At 38.7% G+C, this 21,930-nt stretch overlaps 1 protein-coding gene across 3 annotated transcripts in view; it reads left to right on the top strand.

Annotated features, from left to right (window-relative positions):
- Positions 1 to 4,897: 4,897 nt before the first annotated feature.
- Positions 4,898 to 21,930, top strand: part of PIK3R1 (phosphoinositide-3-kinase regulatory subunit 1) — a gene marked incomplete at both ends in the record, with an annotated part of 66,606 nt that continues 49,573 nt past the window's right edge. For all 3 annotated transcript variants that reach the window (XM_084233272.1, XM_084233270.1, XM_084233271.1), the window contains one exon: positions 4,898 to 5,350. In XM_084233272.1, coding sequence (XP_084089398.1) covers positions 5,017 to 5,350 — 334 coding nt within the window. The remainder of the gene's footprint in view (positions 5,351 to 21,930) is intronic.

Below are 21,930 nucleotides of genomic sequence, written 5' to 3'. Positions count from 1 at the left end.
ATGTAGAATATAACACTATGGACTGGGTCTCCCCTCCCCCCTTCCATAACCTTCTCATCTGAGACCTATTTGGTGCTGCCACCCAGTGCCAAACTGCTCATTTCATTGCAGGATAGAATCATATCACCAGGATATATTCTCAACTTATTTAAAGTGATTTTAAAATATCCTTTCTTCTTGCTTCCTGACCAAGTTGACTCAATCTTTGTCCTTTGTAAAAGGGGAATGAATAAGCCAACAAAGTCAGGGGACTTTTCAAAGAATTTTGTTTGGGTCTTGGCCAAAATGCCTGCGGGTTTGAGGGTTAAATTGAAAATTTACTTTCAAACAGTTGTACATTAGAAGTCAAGGATTGCATCAGAAACAACTTTAATATGAGGAACAGAATAAGGATTGCTCAGTGTCTTAGCAAGGAGAAAAAATATACTTTTGATCAATGCTATTGCAGGCTGTCTTTAAAAGAGACTTTTAAAAGGACTGGCACAAAATAATTTCTGTTAAGGAAATTTTGGACTGTTGCATATCAGGTGATATAAGATGAAGTTAACTCATTATTTGTTGGTAGGATTCCTTTATGCCTTTGGTTACAGTAATGTGTGTGTGTAACTAGCTTGGAACCTATGTCATAAAACTGCCTTGATATTTTGGAAACATTAATTTGTGGGTGGTGAATATTAATAAAAACTGTGTGAATAATTTTGTTGGTCTGGGTGGAAATAGAGCAATGGACAGGTGTGGATAGCCACAGAGATTGAAGTTGTAATCTTGTAGAACATGGGCAACATATATCCTATCAATCTGGACAATTCAGGATCCAACGTGATCTCAGGAGTTACCCAGGCACTACTGACACTTCATGCTACTGAGTCTCTGAAGTCCTGGAGGGAATTTGAGGGTGAGAGAAAAGGGAACTAGCTAGTCTTCTAACTGTGAGAGCCCTTTTGACTGTGGATTGTTGCTTCAATATCCCCCTAAAAGGAGCCAAGTTGTTAGAAATTGTGCAGTAAGGAGCCGGGGATAGCAGCAGGGAGCAGAGATGCCGAGAGGGATACAGGTGGCAAAAGCTTAAGATCCTTAGAACAGAAATGGGCAGAATTCCAGAAGTGGGCAGCCTTCCAAAAGTGATGTGCCCAGTATTCCTTTATTCACTAGTTTATGGACTCCTTTGGCAAGGATGCATTTTAATGAAGTTCCTTTGGAAGAAAAGTTGCATGGTCCTAGATACCCAGTCTGGTACTTGACAGAACTATATTGCCCAGTTATTTTTCTTTTGTTCTTTTTGTGCAGGTATGATTGTGAAGAGCCACAAATACAATCAGTAGGGCTGCTATTGCAGAGCATGAAAAACAGACATTCTCAGCTAATGAGAGAAGTCAGAGTGTGCAGGCAGGGACTCTGCATCATTAACCCCCATGGACATTTCTGGGTGGTTCTTGAGCCTTGCTAATAGTTGATTTTGGTCTGTCGATTCTTGTGGTGGTAAAAGTGTGGGTCCTGGAGCCAGATGATCTGGATCTGAATTCTGGTCCTACCTCTCAATTCCTTAGTGTTATCATAGCCTAGGTACTAACCTTTCTGTGTCTCAGTTTCCTTCTATGTGAAGTGAGATTATTGATGGTAACTGCCGCGTGGTTATCTGGAATGTTGAACATGTTAAAACACAGAGCTTCCCATAAATATTGGATGATGATAATTGAACTGGTTAATGTAATTATAGCTCCCCTTAGGAATTAGGTGATGATGATAATGACAGTCATTAAAATGGCTGTGGCTCAGGAGAAAGTGTGTGCTCCCTAACCAGGGCCTCTCAGTACCTCACCCCTGTGAAATTCAGTCACCTCCCCAAGGACTAGTCAGCTCTCCCTTTACTCTTACAACATTGGCCCTGAATCATGGCTGACCTTGAATTGTTCTGATTGGTCTCCCCTTCCTGGCCTTGATTGTGGAGTCTCAGAAGACAGGAATAGGGTGTTCGGCTTAAAAATCTTATAGTCTTAGGAGAACTAGGGTTCTTCTTATCAGTTGAGAACTCAGTCTTCTGCACAGGATTCTTGAATAGAAAATAATGTCTTTCCTACAACTGGTGAGGGAAAGAGAATATGTAGAGACATCAGGTCTCTGGCAGGTATGGCCAGCTTTGCTGATCTAGAGTCTGGCCCCATTAAAGTCATCAGGTTCCTTGGGATGTAAGCAGTTTTCAGGTTTGTAAAACCTTGACAGATGTGGACTCCTGTGTCCCTGGTGGGGAACATGCATAGCCGCACAGGTGTGCGGTGAGGAGGGGCTTGATGGCCATGGAGGCTGCGTAGAAGAGAGGGAGGGGGAGAGGCCATGGGCTCCCATTTTGTTAAGAATCTAACCAAACTGACCTATTGGGTTGTTGAAATAGAAGCAGGGATGGGCAGCAGCTGGCATGAAGATGTACGCAGCCCTACTAGTTGAGAGCTTTTTTCAAAAAGACATATATTGCCAGGGAAAGCTAACAAAAATTTCAAGGCAGATTTAGAGGAATTAAATTATTCTTAGGCATATTGCCTGGTTTCCAGCCATTTAGGGATATGTAAATTTCCGTGTTCTTTAGAGTTCTGTGTCTCATTTGCACAGAGTACATTAGTACTAAAAATGAGATTTGCTAGTTCTACATTTTTGTGTGAATTTATGCAGTGAATATTTAATTTGATTCTGGATCTATCAAAAGGAAAGGCCGTCTTCAAACATAATATAGTTTATTTTTCTCATATTCTGTGCTGGTTGCTTTAATTTTTTTCTCTGATGACTGAAATTCAAGTAGAATACCAAATTAATATTCTTGCTACACAGAGATTTCCAGTGTTTGTTTTGTTTCCTTTAATGTGTAACTCTCCTAAAAGTGTTATTGTGTTACAGCTAAGAGGCTTTAACCATGTAAAGTTGAATACCTTACACTTCTGAATGCCAACATAACAATTAATCTGTGATTAGATTTTGCTTCTTAAGATGCCTACACCGAAAAGTGCCTGTAATATTAAACTTCCGAAGAGTCCCGCTCCTTAAAATTTATAAAGCTCTCTTTGATATAGTGCGCTGAAATTGTGTGGCTGGTGTTTTTATTGCTTTATTGTTCAGCAGCTTACCTGACACCTTTAGGTTGCTTAATACTGGGAAACAAATGGGGTACAAAGTGTGTCTGAGTGGAGACGTTTCTATCAGCTGTACACACTGACTTTCTAACCCTCAACTTAAGAGAGTTTCCAACACTTAATTGCTTTATCTCCAATATGTTTTAAAAAAAATGAAATAACTTACTCATTACCCTCTCTGTTGAGCTATCTTCACAGAGTATCCGTGGTTCTGAACTCTGAAAATTCAAGTTATTGTCCTCATTACTGCTAGACTGGAATCTCATATCTCAGAAGTCAGTGACAACCTATGATGAACAGAGCCCCAAATTTCTTCGTCTTGCTTCAATTTTTCCCTTCCGGAGACCTTTTCAGGAGGAGAGGCATCACCTTTTCCCACCTGTCCCCTCTTATCCCCTGTTTCTAGGACATCGCACTGCCCCCAACTCTTGATTGTCCCCTCTCAGTTGCATTCATGAAAGCGCTGCATTTGAGCCTTACAAATTTCAATATTTTTCCTGTGAGTCCCTCAATTCCATTGAGTTTGACCTTGCTCCCCCTCTTCAATCACAGACCTGATTTCCAGCCACCCACTAGCCTACAGGCATTTGTGGGTCTAGCACCACCTCAAATACATCAGGCCTTTTGGCTTCCCTTTGCCTGTTAGTGGCAGATAAATTCTTTAATACATTTTTATAATTGAGATAACGATAGTTTACAACACTGCATATGATTTAGAGGTATAGATCACACATTTTCAGGCATATTACCCATCAGCAAATGCTGATCCCTTCCATCATGTCCCTTCCCTTTCTATACCCTCTGCTCCCACTGTGGATCCCCTCCTGCGGCTGTTTGCCCAGACACTGCAGTGCACTTTTCACTGCTCTCGTCCACACTTCTATCCCTCCACCAGCCCCTCTGGCCCTCCATGGTTAGATGGAGATTTTTTAAGTGCAGCTCTGACCCCATTGTTCCTTTCTTTGTACTCTTTCATTGGCTCTTCAGTGTAGACTAAATTTCTCACAAACTCAACACGTCCTCCAGCCTTTACTTTGCTTTCTAACCACCATCCAGATTTCCCTCTTTGACTTCATACAGATTGGACAGCCTGTTCTAGCTTTTCTTAGAATGTAGTATTGGCTTAGTCACTTTTGTACCTGAGGTCAGGCTACATATTCCATTCACTCTCCAGTTTCCTGCAGTTAATGTGGTCTCCCTTTTGTGTGCACCCCAGTGTTTCGTCTCTGTCTCTCCTGTGGCAATCACCTAGTGTTATGGTTTCTCGTGTGCCAGGTTTATCTCTAAGACATTGCCACATGCCGTCACCCCTCCCGCCCCCGCCTAGTGTTCTTAGAAGGCAGGGACTGTCTTACTAATCTTTGCTGTGTATACTGTGTCGAGCAATAGCACGCTAGCCTGTGTAATTCTGCCAAATTGATTAAGTACTTGTTGAATGAAAGTAGAAATTCAAATCCACACAGATGGCAAAGTGTGATGTTCATTCATAAGTCTTGTCTTTCCCTTGCTAGGTGAAGCTCGTGCGTGGAGTGCAGCAGTAAAATCAGACGACAGATGGACAGTGTGACAAGAGTGTCGGAAAGGATTGGGCCTCGCTGTGAGAATCAGCCCGGAGTCAAAGTGTTGACAAGTTGCTGAAAAGCAAACCGGTGGGAAGACTGTGGCCCGCGGAGGAAGTGGAGTCCTGACTTCAGTCATACCATTGATGGAGGACAGATGGACAGCCGGATGGCCAGTCGCCTCTCCTCTTAAACCTGTGGAGAGCTGTCCTTTGTCTTCTGCGGGACACACGTTAGGAATCTTACTACATCCTCTGAATTCACTGTTCATAGAAACGTAAAGTGAGGCTGCGGCGTGTAACCAGACTCGCCTGGTGCATGGTCACAGATCCACAAACATGAGTGCCGAAGGGTACCAGTACAGAGCGCTGTACGATTATAAAAAGGAGCGAGAGGAAGATATTGACTTGCACTTGGGTGACATATTGACTGTGAATAAAGGGTCTTTAGTAGCTCTTGGATTCAGCGATGGACAGGAAGCCAGACCTGAAGAAATTGGCTGGTTAAATGGCTATAATGAAACCACAGGGGAAAGAGGTGACTTTCCAGGAACCTATGTAGAATATATTGGAAGGAAAAAAATCTCGCCTCCCACACCAAAGCCCCGACCACCTCGACCCCTCCCTGTGGCACCAGGTTCTTCGAAAACTGAAGCAGACAGTGAGCAACAAGGTCAGTATTGAGTGATGGCTTAATGACTCCCCTCTCCAGCCCCGCTTTGTTTTATTTTTTAGAGGAAAAATGGTCTTAGATTTGGTTTGGCATGTGATGCTCTAGACAGAATTCATTGTGGCGACTTTCATGGAATTTATATATGTTATGTAAAATCTTGGTTAATGATTATATGCCAGAAATGTGTGTTTATGGGTTAGAGTTGTCTTAAAAATAGGAAAATGGTATCTGAGAACCTGTTTCATGTCTTTAAAAACTATTATTTCCTTTGAATTCAATATCTGTTGCATTGTTTTTGTAATTGATACTAACCTATTGAAAATATCGTTTGGGGAAAGAAGAGGGTAAGTCTAGTATATTTAACATTAATATGATTTGTGTGAAAAAAATGTAGTAAGATGACCACAGACCTCAGCACAGATGAAACCATCGTTTTTATAACCTGGTATCTACATCTTGATTTTCTCCCCAGAAACGCTGTAGCTGCAGCTGAAACCCAATCCCTCTGTTAGTGTAGCTGGCGAGGGAGTTGTGTCCCTTCATGGGCAATGTCATGTGTCACATTAATGCCAGTGTATGCTTGGCCTTCATGAGAAAAACAAAATCACCGAACACTTTCTTAAATGGAAACCACCTTGATTCAGAAGCCACTCGGTATTTATTGGAACTGGTCCACACCAGGACTTTGTGCACAGCTGTTCATTGAAGATTCTTCTGCTTCACCCGGAGCCCAGCTTCTTGCTCAGCTTTGCTGTTATATGCTTTGCCAGATACTCCTTTCCTCACTAGTAAACCTCAGGCATTTTTGTTCCTCGTGTAATTGTTTTTCCGAAGATCAGGCAAGGTTTGGAAAGGTGTGTGTGAAACAGGTGGGCCCAGCTGCAGTGGGTACATGTTGTGCAGAGCTGACTGGGGAATCACCATGTATCTGCAAAAGATTCCGATACTCTGATACCTCCTTAATGATGGCTTATTCCAGCACAAATGAATGAGGTAACAAGAATATGAAGCAGAATATAAGGATAAATAGATGCCTTTTAGCACCTATTTTGTAATACTCAAAAGATTTGCTAACGTTACCTGAAGGGAAGGAAGTGCCTTTTCCCTCCCTTACCTGACCCAAAAGGGAAACATAATATTCAACTAGTATCTTTTATTATACACTTCAAAAGCAGAAGTTAATTTTTCTTTTTTTCATTGATTCAAAACACCCTGACTCTGTGTGGATGCACAGTGTATGCTTCTTGCAGTTTCACTTAGCAGATTGGAAGAGTAGATACATAGTTGTCTTTCTTCACCATTACAGATTTTTAGTTTGACTATTTTTTAAGTTAGAAACACTTCCTTAATTAGATTAATTAAAAAGAAAATATCATTTAATTTGTCCCAGAATTGCAGAGATTTGGAACTAGATAAGGTTATTTAAAAGGTGGAAAAAGTGACACTAACCTTGTCAAGATTAGTGACAAAAAGATTTTGTAAAAATCCACAGCAACACTGCATTTGATGACTACCGAAGGAGGTGTAACCTCTTTTGAATATAGTACACAGACAAACAAGTCTTTCCTTATACAAAAAATCGTTTTCTCTTTTTAGGTCCTCCACTATTTTATGCTACTTTCTTTTTCATATAATGTGGCAACAATTGAGATTCTTAACAGCTTTCTCATTTTTCTTTTTAATACATGGAAAGGTAGGATAAAATGAAATATTTTAGCACAGTTCAAGAAAGTGACCCATGATAATGTACATTGAAGTATTAGAGCAGATCTGAATATAAATGAAATATTAGTAATGAGTGAAAGGTAGAAAAGGCAGTATGGGGAGGAGGGTTGAGAGGAGTACAGAGCTAAGCATTAACTTTTCTAGAAATGTTAGTCTTGTATTCTCATTTAAATGTGATTCCTATGGAATGAAAATTCAACAACCCCTCCTAGCTGCATGTCAAATTGGTATGGAAAGAACTTGTAAGGACAAATGTTGGAACTTATGGGACTCTGATTTCTTGATTTCTTAGGTTTAAGTGAATATTCATTTGAGAAGTTTTTGCAGTGACAAATTGTATGAATGATAAAAAGTTCTTTTCTCTCCTTATTTTAATTGAATTCTTTAACCCTTTTTTTTTTTGACTCCCCATACCTGACTTAACTTGCTTCTTGCATTTGATTGTCTTTATTTCGTTTAGAAGGTTACCCCTGAGGTGTAAGAACAAATGGAGGTCTCTTGAGAAAGCATCTTGTAGCCAGCCAGCACACCCCTATCACGGGCCCTGATGTAAATATGACTACCTCCATGCTAGTCAGGTTCCCTGGAATCCTGCTGAAACTTACCATCTTTTCTCTTTTTAAAAGAAAGTTGTCATGACTCTGTCCAAAAGTAGACTCTGAGAGGTTCTCTTCCTTCTATGATAGAATCCAATTTTCTGCTTTTCTCATATATTCTTGGAGATAAAGCTGTGAAGTTTTTCTTTTGGAGAGGGAGACGAGACTCAAAAACTAATTTAAAAATCTGTGTCTACTGCCTTTACCTTTTATATACAGATTTCTTAGGCATACCTAGCCTGTGGGTAGAATTGAATTTGCTTATTGGCTAATCTTGTGATATTGGAATGAAAGTCATTTGGAAGCATGAACTGAGTCCCTATATTGTGCTAGAAAGCAGGGATGAAAGATGAAATCTAGACATGAGACACAGAATACCTTCTCCTGCCCTCTGCTGTCTCTCCCACCTCAGGGCAGAGCTGTAACTGGGACCCCTCTACTTGGACTGCCCAGACACACAAGGGTGGACTGGCTCATCCCACTTTCTGCATTTACAGCTTATTTGTTATTTACATTATTCACATCTGAGAAATCTTGACGCCTTTGGCCATTGTCTGCCAAGACTCCTGGACTCATTTTTTCTACCCTCATGCTAATGGCAGGTAGTTCTGCTGATGGGAAAGTGCATTACTCTGACTGCTCATTCTGTCAGCCCCTTAAGCAAAGTGAGCATTTGGCTAACCTAATCTCCTCTCTTTGCTCAAAGCTTTCTTCTCATGGAGGCTGGTGCTGTTCACCTTATTTCATGTGGCAACCTGCCCCTCTCCTTTTGCAAACATGTATTATCTAATCTTTAGAATTTACTTGCCTCATTGATTGCTTATTGTTTATTCCTGCTGGTAGACTATAAGCTCCACTGAAGGCAGGAGCATTTATTGTCCTCCATTATGCCAAATATCTGGAACAGTGTGGTGGGGTTCTCAGCAGGTGGATACATGCTTACTGTGGAAGCTTGTCATATGACTATTTCACGTTCTGAGTGACTTTTGAGAGTAGTCAAATTTACTATGCTTTGTGTGTCATGTACAGACACACAAGGGTGGACTGGCTCATCCCACTTTCTGCATTTATAGCTTATTTGTTATTTACATTATTCACATCTGAGAAATCTTGACACCTTTGGCCATTGTCTGCCAAGACTCCTGGACTCATTTTTTCTACCCTCATGCTAAGGGCAGGTAGTTCTGCTGATGGGAAAGTGCATTACTCTGACTTCTCATTCTGTCAGCCCCTTAAGCAAAGTGAGCAGAACATGTGTCAAGGTCAGCAGGTGTCATTGAGGCACAGAATATGTCACTGGTCCCTCCTTTTATCCCTTCTCTTTGCCTGGCAGCTAAAATTGCCAATATGAGTGTCATATTTCATTTTTCCAGAACCCAGCGAAGCCCCATTTTACCTTTTTTTTTTTTTTTTTTTTGAGAAAACCTCTTTGATGTTTAATGCAGGTAAAGGGTGGGGTGGGTGGCACCTGCTCCTCAGGAGAAGCATGCTGTGGAAAGGCAATGAATGCCCTGGGTCTCTCTGCACAAGGCTATTGAGACACTTGTCCATTCTCATATACACAAACACATTCGGATGTGGTTACATATTTCTTTGATTGGTGGTAGGGATCCAGAGATCGGGAAATGAAAATATATTCCTTTCTTTCATAAATAAGCTGCTTGATGGGACTGTTTATCTAGATCTTTTTTTGAGATCCATTAGTTAAGTTATATTAATGCATGATATCTAGACTCGAGAGTTACTGTGACTGTATTAGTTTGTAGACAGCGTTTAAGCTGCTAACTTGAGAGATTACTTATTAATATAACTTTATGTCCACCTCCAAACCTTTTTGCATTCGCCTTCCCCATTTACCAGAGCATAAGACAATTGGTCCCAGGTTGCAGCTGGGTTTTCATGTAAAACATAAAGCAAGCATTTAGCATGGCCTGTTTTAAATTTTGATCAAAATTCTTTCTAAACAGAAAAAGGAAAAAAATTGCCTGCAATATGTATTTGCTTTCATGGTTTTGAATTTTTCACACTGAGTGTTTGCATGTCCCTCCATGGTTGTCATTCTCTATCTATAAAGCAAGGCTGTAATAAATCACACAAATTGACTACACTGTGTAGAGGTAACAGGAGATAGTGACCTGATCCCAAATTAAACACTTTTGCTGAACCCATGGCCATAACATATCACTGTTATTCACAGACATAATACCTCTGAAAATAATTTGTTCTGCTCCACAAATTCCTGCCTTTAGGAATTCTGTTTTGTTTCAGGGTCTACCTTGTCCTTAGCTTTCCTCACCTTCTTTCCTACCTAAGTGAGACTTTGCTGTGAAGTTGGAAGATTGTCATTCTGTATTGACCACTCTGCTATGATGAGCAAGTAGGCCTAGTTCTAGAATATTTGAAGATAAGGGCCCTTCTCCAACTTTCTGACCAATGAGAAAAATAATTTAGTGTTTGCCATTTTGTGTTTTTGATTAGTTTAGCTTGTGTGTTACTTTTGTTTCTCTAAGTTTTTAGCAGTGAAACATATTTCTGAAAGATGTAGTTGATTAGAAAGTAGGTCTGGAAAAACAAATAGGATTATTGTTTTTGATATAATTAGATGAGCCTTACCACTCATGATCATAGAATATTGTATTCGTGTATTAAGTTACCTGATGTAACACAGTTAACCCTTTCATGACCACGAGTGTTTTTTTCCTTCTTACTAAATTCTTGACTTTTAAGATCTCTTTCCTGTTAATGATATATTTATTTTGTTTCCTCTGAAACATAAAAAAGAAAGTAAACCTCCTTAACAATTCCTATATGCCGGGTAAACAGGTATTTGAAAAGGAAATTGACAGGAAGAGAAAGGATCAGGACTTTTGCTGCATTGTAACAAGAAGTTTCTCTCCCTCAGCTAGCCTACCCATTTAGGAATTTACAGGCAGCCCCTGAGAGGAAGGATGAGTAGGGAGCTCACTACTCAAAGAGCAGCCTTGGACGAGTTCTCTGTGGAGAGAGAAGACATTCCTCCTTCCTTCCCCACTTTGCTCTTTGAAGGGAAAGGTTTGAAAGTCTCTTTCTGGGAGCTATGGTGACTGTTAATTTCAGAGTTACAGATAAGACACTGTTTGAAGAAAAGTTTTCTGTGTCATTTAGAATTATAGGCCTTAGGATATAAAAATTGGGATGTATTTGCATCTCATGTTTAGATGCTTTCATTAAGCCTTCTGGCATTAGAAATTTTCTGTGTTTTTCCCCCCAAATTGTTCAGCTGGTCCAATATCCATATCTATATAGTTAAACAAAGCCCTCTCACCTGATTCAAATAGAAGCAGTAAGTGGAGTGAACCTATTTTGTTTATAGCAACTAAGCTAATGTTGATTTTCTAATAAAATTTTCTTTGTCATAAAAGTAGAACTCTATGTGCTAGAAGCGTTCCTCTTTTTAGCTTTGTTGGCAATAGGCTTGTTAACTTTGATGTCAGTCTTTTCTGGCTTCCAGGTGAATGCATTTTTGCCTACACCAGGAGAAATTCTGATTAATAAGCACTTCTCTGGTAAATCTGAGATTGAGAACATCAACATTTGAAGTTCTCAAATTCAATGACAAATGTTGTCTTGCACCCATCTACCAAGTAGCATCCAAAAAGGGTGCGGGGGGGTGGAATTTTGTACCTCTAGCAAATAAGAACATCAAGTATATAATGCTGTTTACATATCCATGTTTTTCTTAGTAAGAGAAAACAGATGTTAGCAGTACAGCTGGCTGTTGCATATATGTGTGTCTTTGTTGCCAGTAAATTTCCATGAGGAAGGACATAAAATTGATTTGAAGACTGAAATAGAAGAAAATAATTGGTGTGATAGCTAGAAATGAGAAACTTAATTGCATAATGATTATATCTTAACGTTTTGTGGTCTTGATTGAGTGTATAGCCTTCACTATCTAAATAATTCTTAGACTTTCAGTAAAACTAATCTAAATAGAAGAGGTGAAACTCAACTAAAATTGGCTTTTTTTCATTTCTTGGGTACAGTTTCCCTAAAAGGTCAACTTTAGCAAAATACCATCAGAATACTTTATAAATGTGTTGTTCCTACTTACTAATTTATATAAAAGGACCACAATGTTTTGTTTCTACTATGCTAGTTCCATGCACTATTGTGAAAATGTTCTGATACAATATAAGTTCATAAATTAAAAATAAAAATTCTGCTTAATTGGGTATGAGAATTTGCTCCTGGTGACTTAATGCACCTGAAGTATGACTGTCATTTTCAGGAATACCTTCTGTGGACTTTTTCTTCCTTGAAGGTATTTGCTTTCTGTTTATTCTCCGTTGGTGGCATGTGTTATGCAATGCCTATCTGTTCCTCTGTCCAATCACAGTTTGGTACATAAAGAAGTTCCAACTGTGAATTTATTATTATATATTGTAAAAGATTATTTGGAATTTGATCACCAAACCTGATAGCCAAGGTAGTAAAGGTATAGGCATAAGTGGAATACATATCTCTGTGATATATTATTTGAGTCAGAGATTCCACTCTGCTTTGCTTCTAGATTTCGCCTGTTTTTTATTTGTTTGTTTTAAAATGTTTGTCTACCTGACATACGATCAGTAAATGTTTTTCCATTCCTACTGATAAGAATTGTCAGAGAGGGCCTCCCCTCGTGGTGCAGGTGGTTGAGCGCCACGCTGTGAAGCTGTCCGCAGACTCTGCAGTGCCGGTTCCAACCCGGCCAGCTGGCGAGGGTCCCACTTGGCGCGGCAGACCTCTCCTGTCATGCCCGCTGTTCTCCTCAGCAGTGTATTTCGTCAGTCTGCCTGTTCTGTTCCCTGCTCTGTCTCTGGTGAATCCTCTCACCCTCCCACGCATCTGGCCTGTACCCCGGTTCTTGTATAAATAAATAAAATAAATCTTAAAAAAAAATTGTCGGAGAAATAAAACCCAAGTTTTTTATTACCAAAAAGTGAGTTCTCACTAGCAATACTTCCCCCCCCCCCCAAATGCAACCCAAAAGCCAAAAGTGGGAAAGTCGTGAGGAGAAATCTTATGTAGCAAAGGAACATGCTAGAGACCTCCTTACAACATATGATTAGAGGGTGACTCACAGGGTTACATGGGATTATTGCTCATGAAGTGCCCATTGGTACCAGGTCTGTGCATATCTGTTGAAATACATATTATGTGAGTTTAAGGTATATTTCACCTGTCTGAGAATTTATGCTCTGCGTGTTCTCGGAGGGCAGTCAGCAATTGCTGATGTCTCAATTGGTTTGAAGTTTCCTGTTTTACACATTGCAATCCATGAGCAATTAAGATATTCATGGCCTGCCCGCCTCGCGCAGCCATCTGTGTGGTATGACTAAATTTGTTGACATGGTCTGTGCTCAGACTTTCTGGGGATTTGTGTGGTAGTTTTTTTGTGTGAAATTTCAAAGGCAGGTAGAAAGTGACGGTTATAACACTTGTCTATTCAAATTATAAAGTTTTATTTATTCAGACCTCTTCAAATTTATGTGCTAGATATACTAAATAAAACATGTATCCAAGAGAAAACATGTTAGCATAGGCATCGGTCGAGGTTGTGTTATACAACAGCAGGACTGTTGGCGGGGGGTGGCCATTCCCTTGCAAGCGTGATCCGAAGGAGGACAGCTACCACCGTCACACAGACTCATGTGTGGCACAACTGCCTCAGTGAAAGAAAGTCATCTTTGTTCTAACTTGCTACTGGGAAATGCAGTTTTCAAAGTTACTGAAGGGTCAGTAAGATCGTCTGCGGTACATAAACACTGCTGGTTTCATTTTTATCCTATTTTTTAAAATTTTTTGAATGTTGCTTTATCACTAAACAGTTCATTTGAAATATTTCTATCTTTATCCTACCTATAGAAACAGGTGAAAATTTGTGTCATTATTTATAATTTCAAAGCATTTTATAGTATTGGTAACTTTCTTACCATCTTTATTCAGGGAGCAAAATTAGCCATTTTTGAAGGAGATAGATGAGAGGTTAGAGTCAAATCACCTTACTAACTCATGTTAAGTAACTACTAAGTACCAAGGAATGAGATACAATGAATTTGGCTAGACAATGTCAAAGTCTACATTCAGGTCACTGTCCCACACTTCCCTAGGGGTCCATTTAAATGTTGAGAATGTCTTTTTCAAAAATGTATCTTAACATTTTGCAGCCTTCTTTCTGCTAAATATTCTGCTAGGCATTTTAGAGATTTTTTCATTTAATACAACCACCCTATACAAAGGTGGCATTATAGCCATTTCTCAAATTAAGAAACTGAAGCTCAACTAATTGCACGTATTTTTAAAAGGAAGGGGGGCTCCATAGAGAGAGCATTCACAGGTTCAGGAGCCCCCTCCACCTCCCCAGCAGTGGTGGGGATCTCAGTGAAAGAAAAGCCCTTTGTGAAGTTATCAGTAACTGAAGAAACCAGAGTGCATCTGCTTTTTGGGTGGTCTTAAGTACATTTGTTTTATCTGTTAAGTTTCATTGGCTAGTACATTCATACAGCCACACAACAAATTATCTTTGTTTTACATATGAATTACAACATTTTCTCTTGTCTACTAAATACCTTACAGGATTAAATTACACAGATACTGATGAGGCCATGAAATGAAGTAAGACAAAGTTTTGGGTATATGTGTACATATAGTTTTTTTTTTTTTTTTAAGATTAAGAAATACTCCTTGATCGTATACTCAAATGTTATTATGTACATTAGTAAAAAAATTTCCTTCAAGTTCTGTTATTTTTTAAGAAGTTTAATATCTACTTTGAACATTTCTCTGAGTTTCAGGTTTTCCTATTTCTGACTCATAATTATACCGTTTAATAAAATTGAAGCACAGACTGATTATCACCTACCTAAAATCCAGAAAGCTGAGGGTATCCAGAGTAAGAGTTACATACTTTGGCATGTGATAGTGGCTGCTGAACCCATATGTTTGAGAAATTGCAACTTGACTCAAATGATTCTGAGGTCTTGAACGTGAATTCTGTCAAAGTTACCAGTAAAAATTTTTCTGAAGACTGATAAATGACTAAATTCCTTTGAATGTTCAGTTTTTCTTAGGAAAGTTGGTGCCAAGTTTATAGCATAAACATCTGTTTCTGTTACTTAAGTCCCAAGGACAGAGGGTTAATGAGAGCAAGTGAAAAGCACAGGTGAATTTTATTTCTAGGTGTGTAAAAGAGCAACGTGACATTGAACAGAGAAAAATCTCTGACAGGTGGTGAGTGCCAACATAAATTCTTGGATGCCTTTATTTTTTGCTCATAGTTTTTATAGCTTAAAAATGGACTTATTTAACATTTTCCTCATTTAAAAATGTCTCGCCTGGTAGTTTTGACAGAGTCTCTTGCGACTTCTCAGTGGAGTCCCTAAGAAGGTGAAGAAGAACACTTACATTCTAACTGGTTATAAAACCTAGAACTAGAGGGAGAGATGTCTACTGTAAACTCAACAGAACCAGGTGTAAGACAAAATAGAGCAAGTTTTAACAACCTAAAAATATGTAGGCAGGCTCTGGGCTTCCTAACTCTGTAACTAACAGGCAGAGCCTGGGCAGCTGTCCACAAAATGCTCTTCCTTGCGCCTTATCCTCTTGTGTGCTAGAATCTGCATTACAGCACGTTAGGGAGGCATTAGCCAAGGACTCAGTGTAAAGCCAATAGGACTTTTGGGTGCTCATTGTCATTTTCCAAGCCCTGTCCTAAAGAAGAAAACTACCATAATGCCCTCAGGCTCAGCACATGATACTACTGAGAGCATCACAAACCAGAAAATTATCAGGCAGAGCTGGGTAGGTGGGATTAGGTTTTTACTACTACATCCTGAGACTCCTGTTTCATAAAAGTTAAGTATCAGTGGTGTAGAGGTAGAAAAACTTGTATTTAATGAAGGCTTGAAGGTCCTCCATCATTGAGATCCTCAGAAAGCCAAAGCAGCAAAAACAGATTACATTGCATTGAAATGAAAAACACATTCACCGCTATTCCTCACCCTACCAACTCCAAATCTGAAACCAGTGCCTAGGCAGTTCAAAAATAGACTCAGAGCAAACACCAGGTCTGGGTAGATCTCTCTTTGTTTACTGATCAGTAAACAGGAAATGTGTAGTGGAACTAATGGAGAAATTTTGCTCCATAATGGAAGGAGAAACATATTGAAGATTTGAAGGGAGGACAGGCCTCCAACAGCGATTTACTGCTAAAGACAAGATCCTAATGAAATGGGGGGCAGAAAGTAGTTAGATGACTATGAGTTGAAAAGACAATAGGATGGGATGGGACCATAACAGTAACGATTAGAAAGGAATTAAAAATGTGATGGCACATTAAAATCCATATGAGAGGCAATGAGAAGTAGAATTAACAAGCTGAAAATAAAATTAGTGTCATGCAGGAGAAATTCAGATACAGCTCTTCTAGAATCCAAGGAGAAAAGAAAAATGAAGAAGATTGCAGATAAATAGAAAATCTAACTTGAGAATTGCAGATGTTGATAAATAGGAAATTATATGAAGTGAAAAAGAACAACATAGTTAAAATAAGCTTAGATGTATGTGTGCAGATTGGAAAGTATTCTCCACATTACTCACATGAAATCAACATGTACTTTTACTTTACTTCTAGATATGTTTTGACAACTTTTATTAATTATAGGAATACTAATCAATGTATGTGGTTAATTACCAAGGAAACAAAATTCGGGTTTCCATCTCTGAGGGAGTAAAATGCCAAAAAATAGCAGATTGTTTTAGTAGAATTTTGAGAAGAAAAGATCATGGCTCAAGAACTTAATGTGTGTTGCTTCCTTACATTTCATGCAGAAAGGCAATTGAATGGCATCTGATAAGCAAGCTTTCAAGAAACTGTATCAACTCTTGTCATGTGGGGGGCTTTTCTTTCTTACACTTTGTAATTAGAAAGGCATAGGTTAAAGAAATGGTTCGTTCTGATTAAAGAGTAATTACCAGAAGAATAAAACTGTAAGGTATAAATTTTCCAAATACCTGGACATACGATACCTATTTCAAAAAACAGACTACAAAGAAAGGGTAAAAGTATTAACTTGGGGAAAATGCTTACTGTGAATGGAAATCTGAAGATGTGCAATATTAATATATACATACATAAACATAAAACTGCCTCTATACTCTCAATATGTATATATATATATTTTTTTTTTTCCAGTGAATGTGAGTTTTGTATCAGGTGCTGGAGTAACATTTTCCTGCATTAACTTTATTATTCTGTGAATTCTGTGACACTAGTCTTATTATTAACCTGTTGTAAAGATAAAGAAATTAAAACTTAGTTAAATGATGATCCAAGGTCATCCAGCTAGTAGAGAAATTGGAATCTGACCCCAGACCACCTGACTATTGACCTAGTGTTCTTAAACAGTTATGCCATACAGCTATAAGGGCTTTGGAAGGTAATGTTTGTGCTGCGTGACTCTACTTTATTCCTGATCCTGGCTCAGCAGCCAGGAGGGCAGCCCTGAGCCAAAGGCAGACAGTCCTCTGGCTGGCTACTGACCTATGAAACAACCTGACATTAGAAAAGTACTTAAACAATGAGATTGTTCCAAGCTCAGGAAATAGATACCCGTCCTTCCCCACCAAAAAAGAAAAAAACTGAAGCGAATGAACCATGTTGTGTGAGTTATTCTTTCAAGCAAAAGAACCTCATCTGAACAGTACACTGGGTCGAGATGATTATTTCTAAAGGACAGTTCTCTGCCTTGGCAAGTTGGAACATGTGGAACTTAAATGGTTAAAATATGAAACATCAAGCTAGCCCTCACTTAGCGCTTCTTAAATGTTATGTGAGTGTGTATTAGTCATATGTATTAAACATTATGTGTTATAAGATGTATACCATTTATATATAAATATGTAATATTTTTATATCTAATATTATAGATCTATTAAAAATAGTTGTTAGTATAGTATAAAAGGCTATATAGAAGTCACTGTTCAGTTAATTATGCAAAACTGAATTTGCTATTTCCCTAAAATCAGCCTTTAAGGATTGAAAGCTAGTGCTTACTTGCTACTTGACTAGCCATCACTGTTTGTAGTTAACTTGTACAGTTATATTGTAACTGTCATTTGTGGTCTAATCTTCCCCTTAGGGGAAACTTGAGAAACCTGGTCAGCTTTAACATTTAGAGGAAGTTTAAACATATTGGAGCATAAAAATCCACAGTTGTTTAGGTTGAAACTCTGTTTCTTGTCAGACCACATCTATCCAGTTCTTCTGTGATCGGAATCTCAGAACTTTGTCCCACATTATGGAAAAGTTTCACAAGATGCACAAAATGTTTACTCGTTTTCTTTGCTAGCTTCCCTGTCAGGCTTCTGCCTATTTAAGGGCAGTGTGGGCAAATAAGTGAATTGTCATCAGTTAACTATTTTATTTCCTTCGCTGCTTTTGGTAGACTACAACCTAGTTGTTACTTCCCTTTGATATTTTGAGTAATTTATATTCTTCAACTCTCAGAATGAAAACATTTCTTTTGGGGAAGGGGAGCGAGCTAGATATAGTCGAGTTGTGAGACTAACTGCCTTTCACAGACTCTTCAAGAGCGGGAAGGGTTCATTTCACAATCATCTTTTTCCAAAATAAAAAACCACTGCCCCTCCCATCTCTCAGGCAGCCCCCACTCAGTCCATTTTCTAGAATACATTTAAAATGTGGCCAAGGATTTTACCTAAAAGTCTCTTGATTCAGTGGATCGCTAAGGGACCACCTTTGCCAAATGCTACATTTAGTTCATGTTTTGAAATGTTCTAAATTTTATATCCTAGCAAATATAGTTAGTAATCTTGAGTTTATGATGTCTCCCATTTAATGTATAATTAGTCCTAAAAGAAGGAAGTAGAGAGGGTGGGGATTAATATTTGGAATGATCGAAGTGTCTTTAAAAGAAGGGAAGAAAATCATTTGTTTATAGGAGTTGAACATTGTTGATTGTTTTTATCTTGTCCCAGAAATCCAGCAAACAGAATTGATACGTAATTATTTTATGCAAAGGCAGTATAGGTTCTGATGAATTCTGTTATCTTATTCTGGAATTCATGAGTGGGTATGTAGCTAATGATTGCATGAATTTTTGATTTGCTAAAAAGGTCTTAATATGCCATTCTTTCCATTGACACTTTTTGTACATTGCATCCTGGTGCAACCTTTTCTGAAATACCGTCAGATGAAATGTTTTACCTCTGAAATGAAGTTTGAAACTTTCTCAGTACTTTCGTCATTAATATGTTTGCTGGCATACATTGAACATTTGCTTTGTGCCAGACATATTGCTGTGTGCCCAACCTAGTCTCCTCTGTACAGGTTGGGTTAAAGAGAATAGAAATTTGTCCAGAAGCAAACACTGATAGATAGTAGAGAGTTGACGTCAGGATGTGTGTTTTCTCACATCACACTCTCGAACCCCCCGGAAAGTGAAATGGACTGGCAGAGGAACCTCTAGCGATACTAACTTCCCCATAGGTCATGTCATATTAAACCGATCACAGATTCTGAAACAATTATCAAATAATACTGGGAAGTTATGACCTATAAGTTGTAGACTTTTCAATATACTCTCACATCTTTGTAGTCTTTGCCCATATTCCAGCTGCCCTCACACTAATTTAAATCTCTGAAAGATAGACATGTTAAAAATACTTCATTGGCTGATGTATCTGTCAAGATCACGTATGTGAACCATATATCAAACTGGAAATTTAAATGAGATAGTTTATATCTACATTTGTATGAAGTCATGAACTTCTTTCATTTCTTCAGTGTGAAAAATAAGCATTGGCCTAATTTCTTTCAGATGAAAGCATCGTGCTACAAGGATATCATCGGTGCTTGCACCTATGAATAGCAATTCCAGTCTAGAAGCGTGTTTTAACTGATTTGTTTCATAGACGTTTAATCTGTGCTCTCACTAAGAACAGTTAGGCAAGAATATGGAGCAGGTCACAGGAACGTTTCCATCTGGGCTCAGGTTGAGTCTCACTTAGGAATATATGGTCAGACTTAGGTTCATATCACGGGCATGATGTATGAAGCCCAAAGAAATGTCTTAGTGTGGTTTTAAGTCATCAGAATGGATTCAATTTTATTTTGAGCAGTACTTTCCATGAACTAAGGTCTCAGTGGAGCTGGGGAGACTCAAAAAGAAAGGTCTTCCTTGGATATATATGCACTCAAATGTCTACCAAACTTGACCCAAAAGATATATCAACTGCTATGATATGATTTAACCCTGAGACAGATAATTCTTCTCCTGTTGGGTGTTAGGGTATCCTCTGCAGCTTAGATTGGGGAAAATTCACTTCTGTAAAGTAGGAGATGATTTGTTGACCAGATAGCCCAAGGATTTCTCATGCTGGAGATTTCCTGCTTGAGCTTGTATTCTTTCACACATAACCCTTAGTTTCTGCGTAAATTGGAGACTGTCTATAGGGAAAGTCCCTGGTTTGGGTTTAGTCGACTTTGCCAGAGAAAACTGGAACAAAGTGGGAATAAAATTTGCTGACCCTAATCTCAGAGGTTAACATTTATGTTTTACATGACTCATTTTAAATTACAGTGCTCTACAGATATAGAAAGAAGCCTTCCTCTTCCCACCCTCCCCCAGACGCCACATAATGGAAAAAGCAAGAATTTTGTGCATAAGCAAGGCTTTTTTTTTTTTTTAAACAAAAAGCCAGTCTCTGATGGGACTTTTTTCCTGCCAGAATTCCCACTGGTCCACAGTCGCAATTTTTACAAAAGGCCACAATAAAAGAGGAAGGTCCATTTTGAAGCATTTGCTTCTGTGTTGTGTGAAACTAAGTTGTATTTCTGTTCTTGGTTTCAGAAGAATTGTTATTTTTGATGCTCTCTGATAGACATTTGGAACTTAGTAGGCCCACTAGCTACTAAATGACTAATTTCGATTAAGAAAAGATTTGTTCCACAGCTATGACTTAAGACACATAAAACTTTGAAAGGTTTTGATGTTCTGTTTCCTGTTTAATAAAAATGTATCCTTGCTTATGAACTCCGGCTAGATGAGAGGATTTTTCCTCAGAAAATTCATCTCTGGGAAGGGCCATCCATGGGGGTTATAACCTAGAACATTTCTGAAGGGAAGTTTCAATGAACTGAAAGAAGGTGGGGTTAGGAAGCCAATATTTCTGTTCTACTGCAGCTGTAGCTGAATAAATCTCTTCATCTCTGGAATCTGTGCAGCCCCAATAATCTGTAGCAAACACGTCTTCTCAAGTCACTGCTGTTAGTTCACAGTGGAGGAGAGAGGTAGCCTCGGCCCCAGTTAGGAATTCGTTCTAATAGTGGTGTCTTTCTTTCCTCCCCAAAAATATTCATTGGAGAAAATATATGTAAACCAACTATAGTAAACACAGGCATCGCATTGCAGTCTTCCTTTTCTTTCAGAGAGAGTTGAACTCGCTTGCCAAAAAGACGCCACAAGGAGAGTAGCTCTTAGCCCAGGGCTTTAGTGAAGCAAGTGCTCAACTAACTTTGGCAGCCAGGGCAGAAGCAAGCAGCTTTGGAATCCAGATTCAGTAGTTCCCTGTTGAACTATCACGTGGACCAGAGCGACAAGAGACTATTTAATTGAAACTTCATAAAATGGTTCCTTAAGCTTCATGGACAATTGAGTAACTTCAGTTTCCTTTCTTTACTCTTGTTTACTTCCTGCTCTTCTAGAATCAAGCATTAGGTATTCTGGTCTCTTACAATGAGAAGATTAAACAGCTGTAGTTTAAATTAAAGCACTAATTTGGAGTGTTCTGTGGCTGCATTAATTATATCTCTACTAAGATTACATTCCTGTGGATTTGACAGATGCACATAAGCGACAATATGGCTTATCCAGGGCAAACCAAAATTCTCTTAACCACTGATCCTTGATGATCTTTTATTTATAAATAAAACCTTTTTAAAATGGAAATAATTTGAGTGGATATCTTACCTTCCAGTTAGGTAAAAGAAAAACAATGGCATCTGAGCACAAAGCACAATTGTAAAGGAGTGTATTTGCATGAATGGAGGACTGAGGTTTGGAAAACTTTCTTTGATTTGAAGAGACCTAGCAGAAAGCACGCTATTACCTAAGCAGGTTGTAATGAAGGTCTTTAGGGTTTATGCTTTTTTTAAGTATACCAGTAGGTTTACCCATTGGTCTCTGTGAAAACTTTTCTTCTGAGTATTTTTTT

This window comes from Talpa europaea (assembly GCF_964194135.1).
Source record: "Talpa europaea genome assembly, chromosome: 5".
Taxonomy (NCBI): Eukaryota; Metazoa; Chordata; class Mammalia; order Eulipotyphla; family Talpidae; genus Talpa; species Talpa europaea.
Note: the sequence above shows the minus strand (reverse complement) of the source record. Positions and strands in the feature narration are given on the sequence as shown.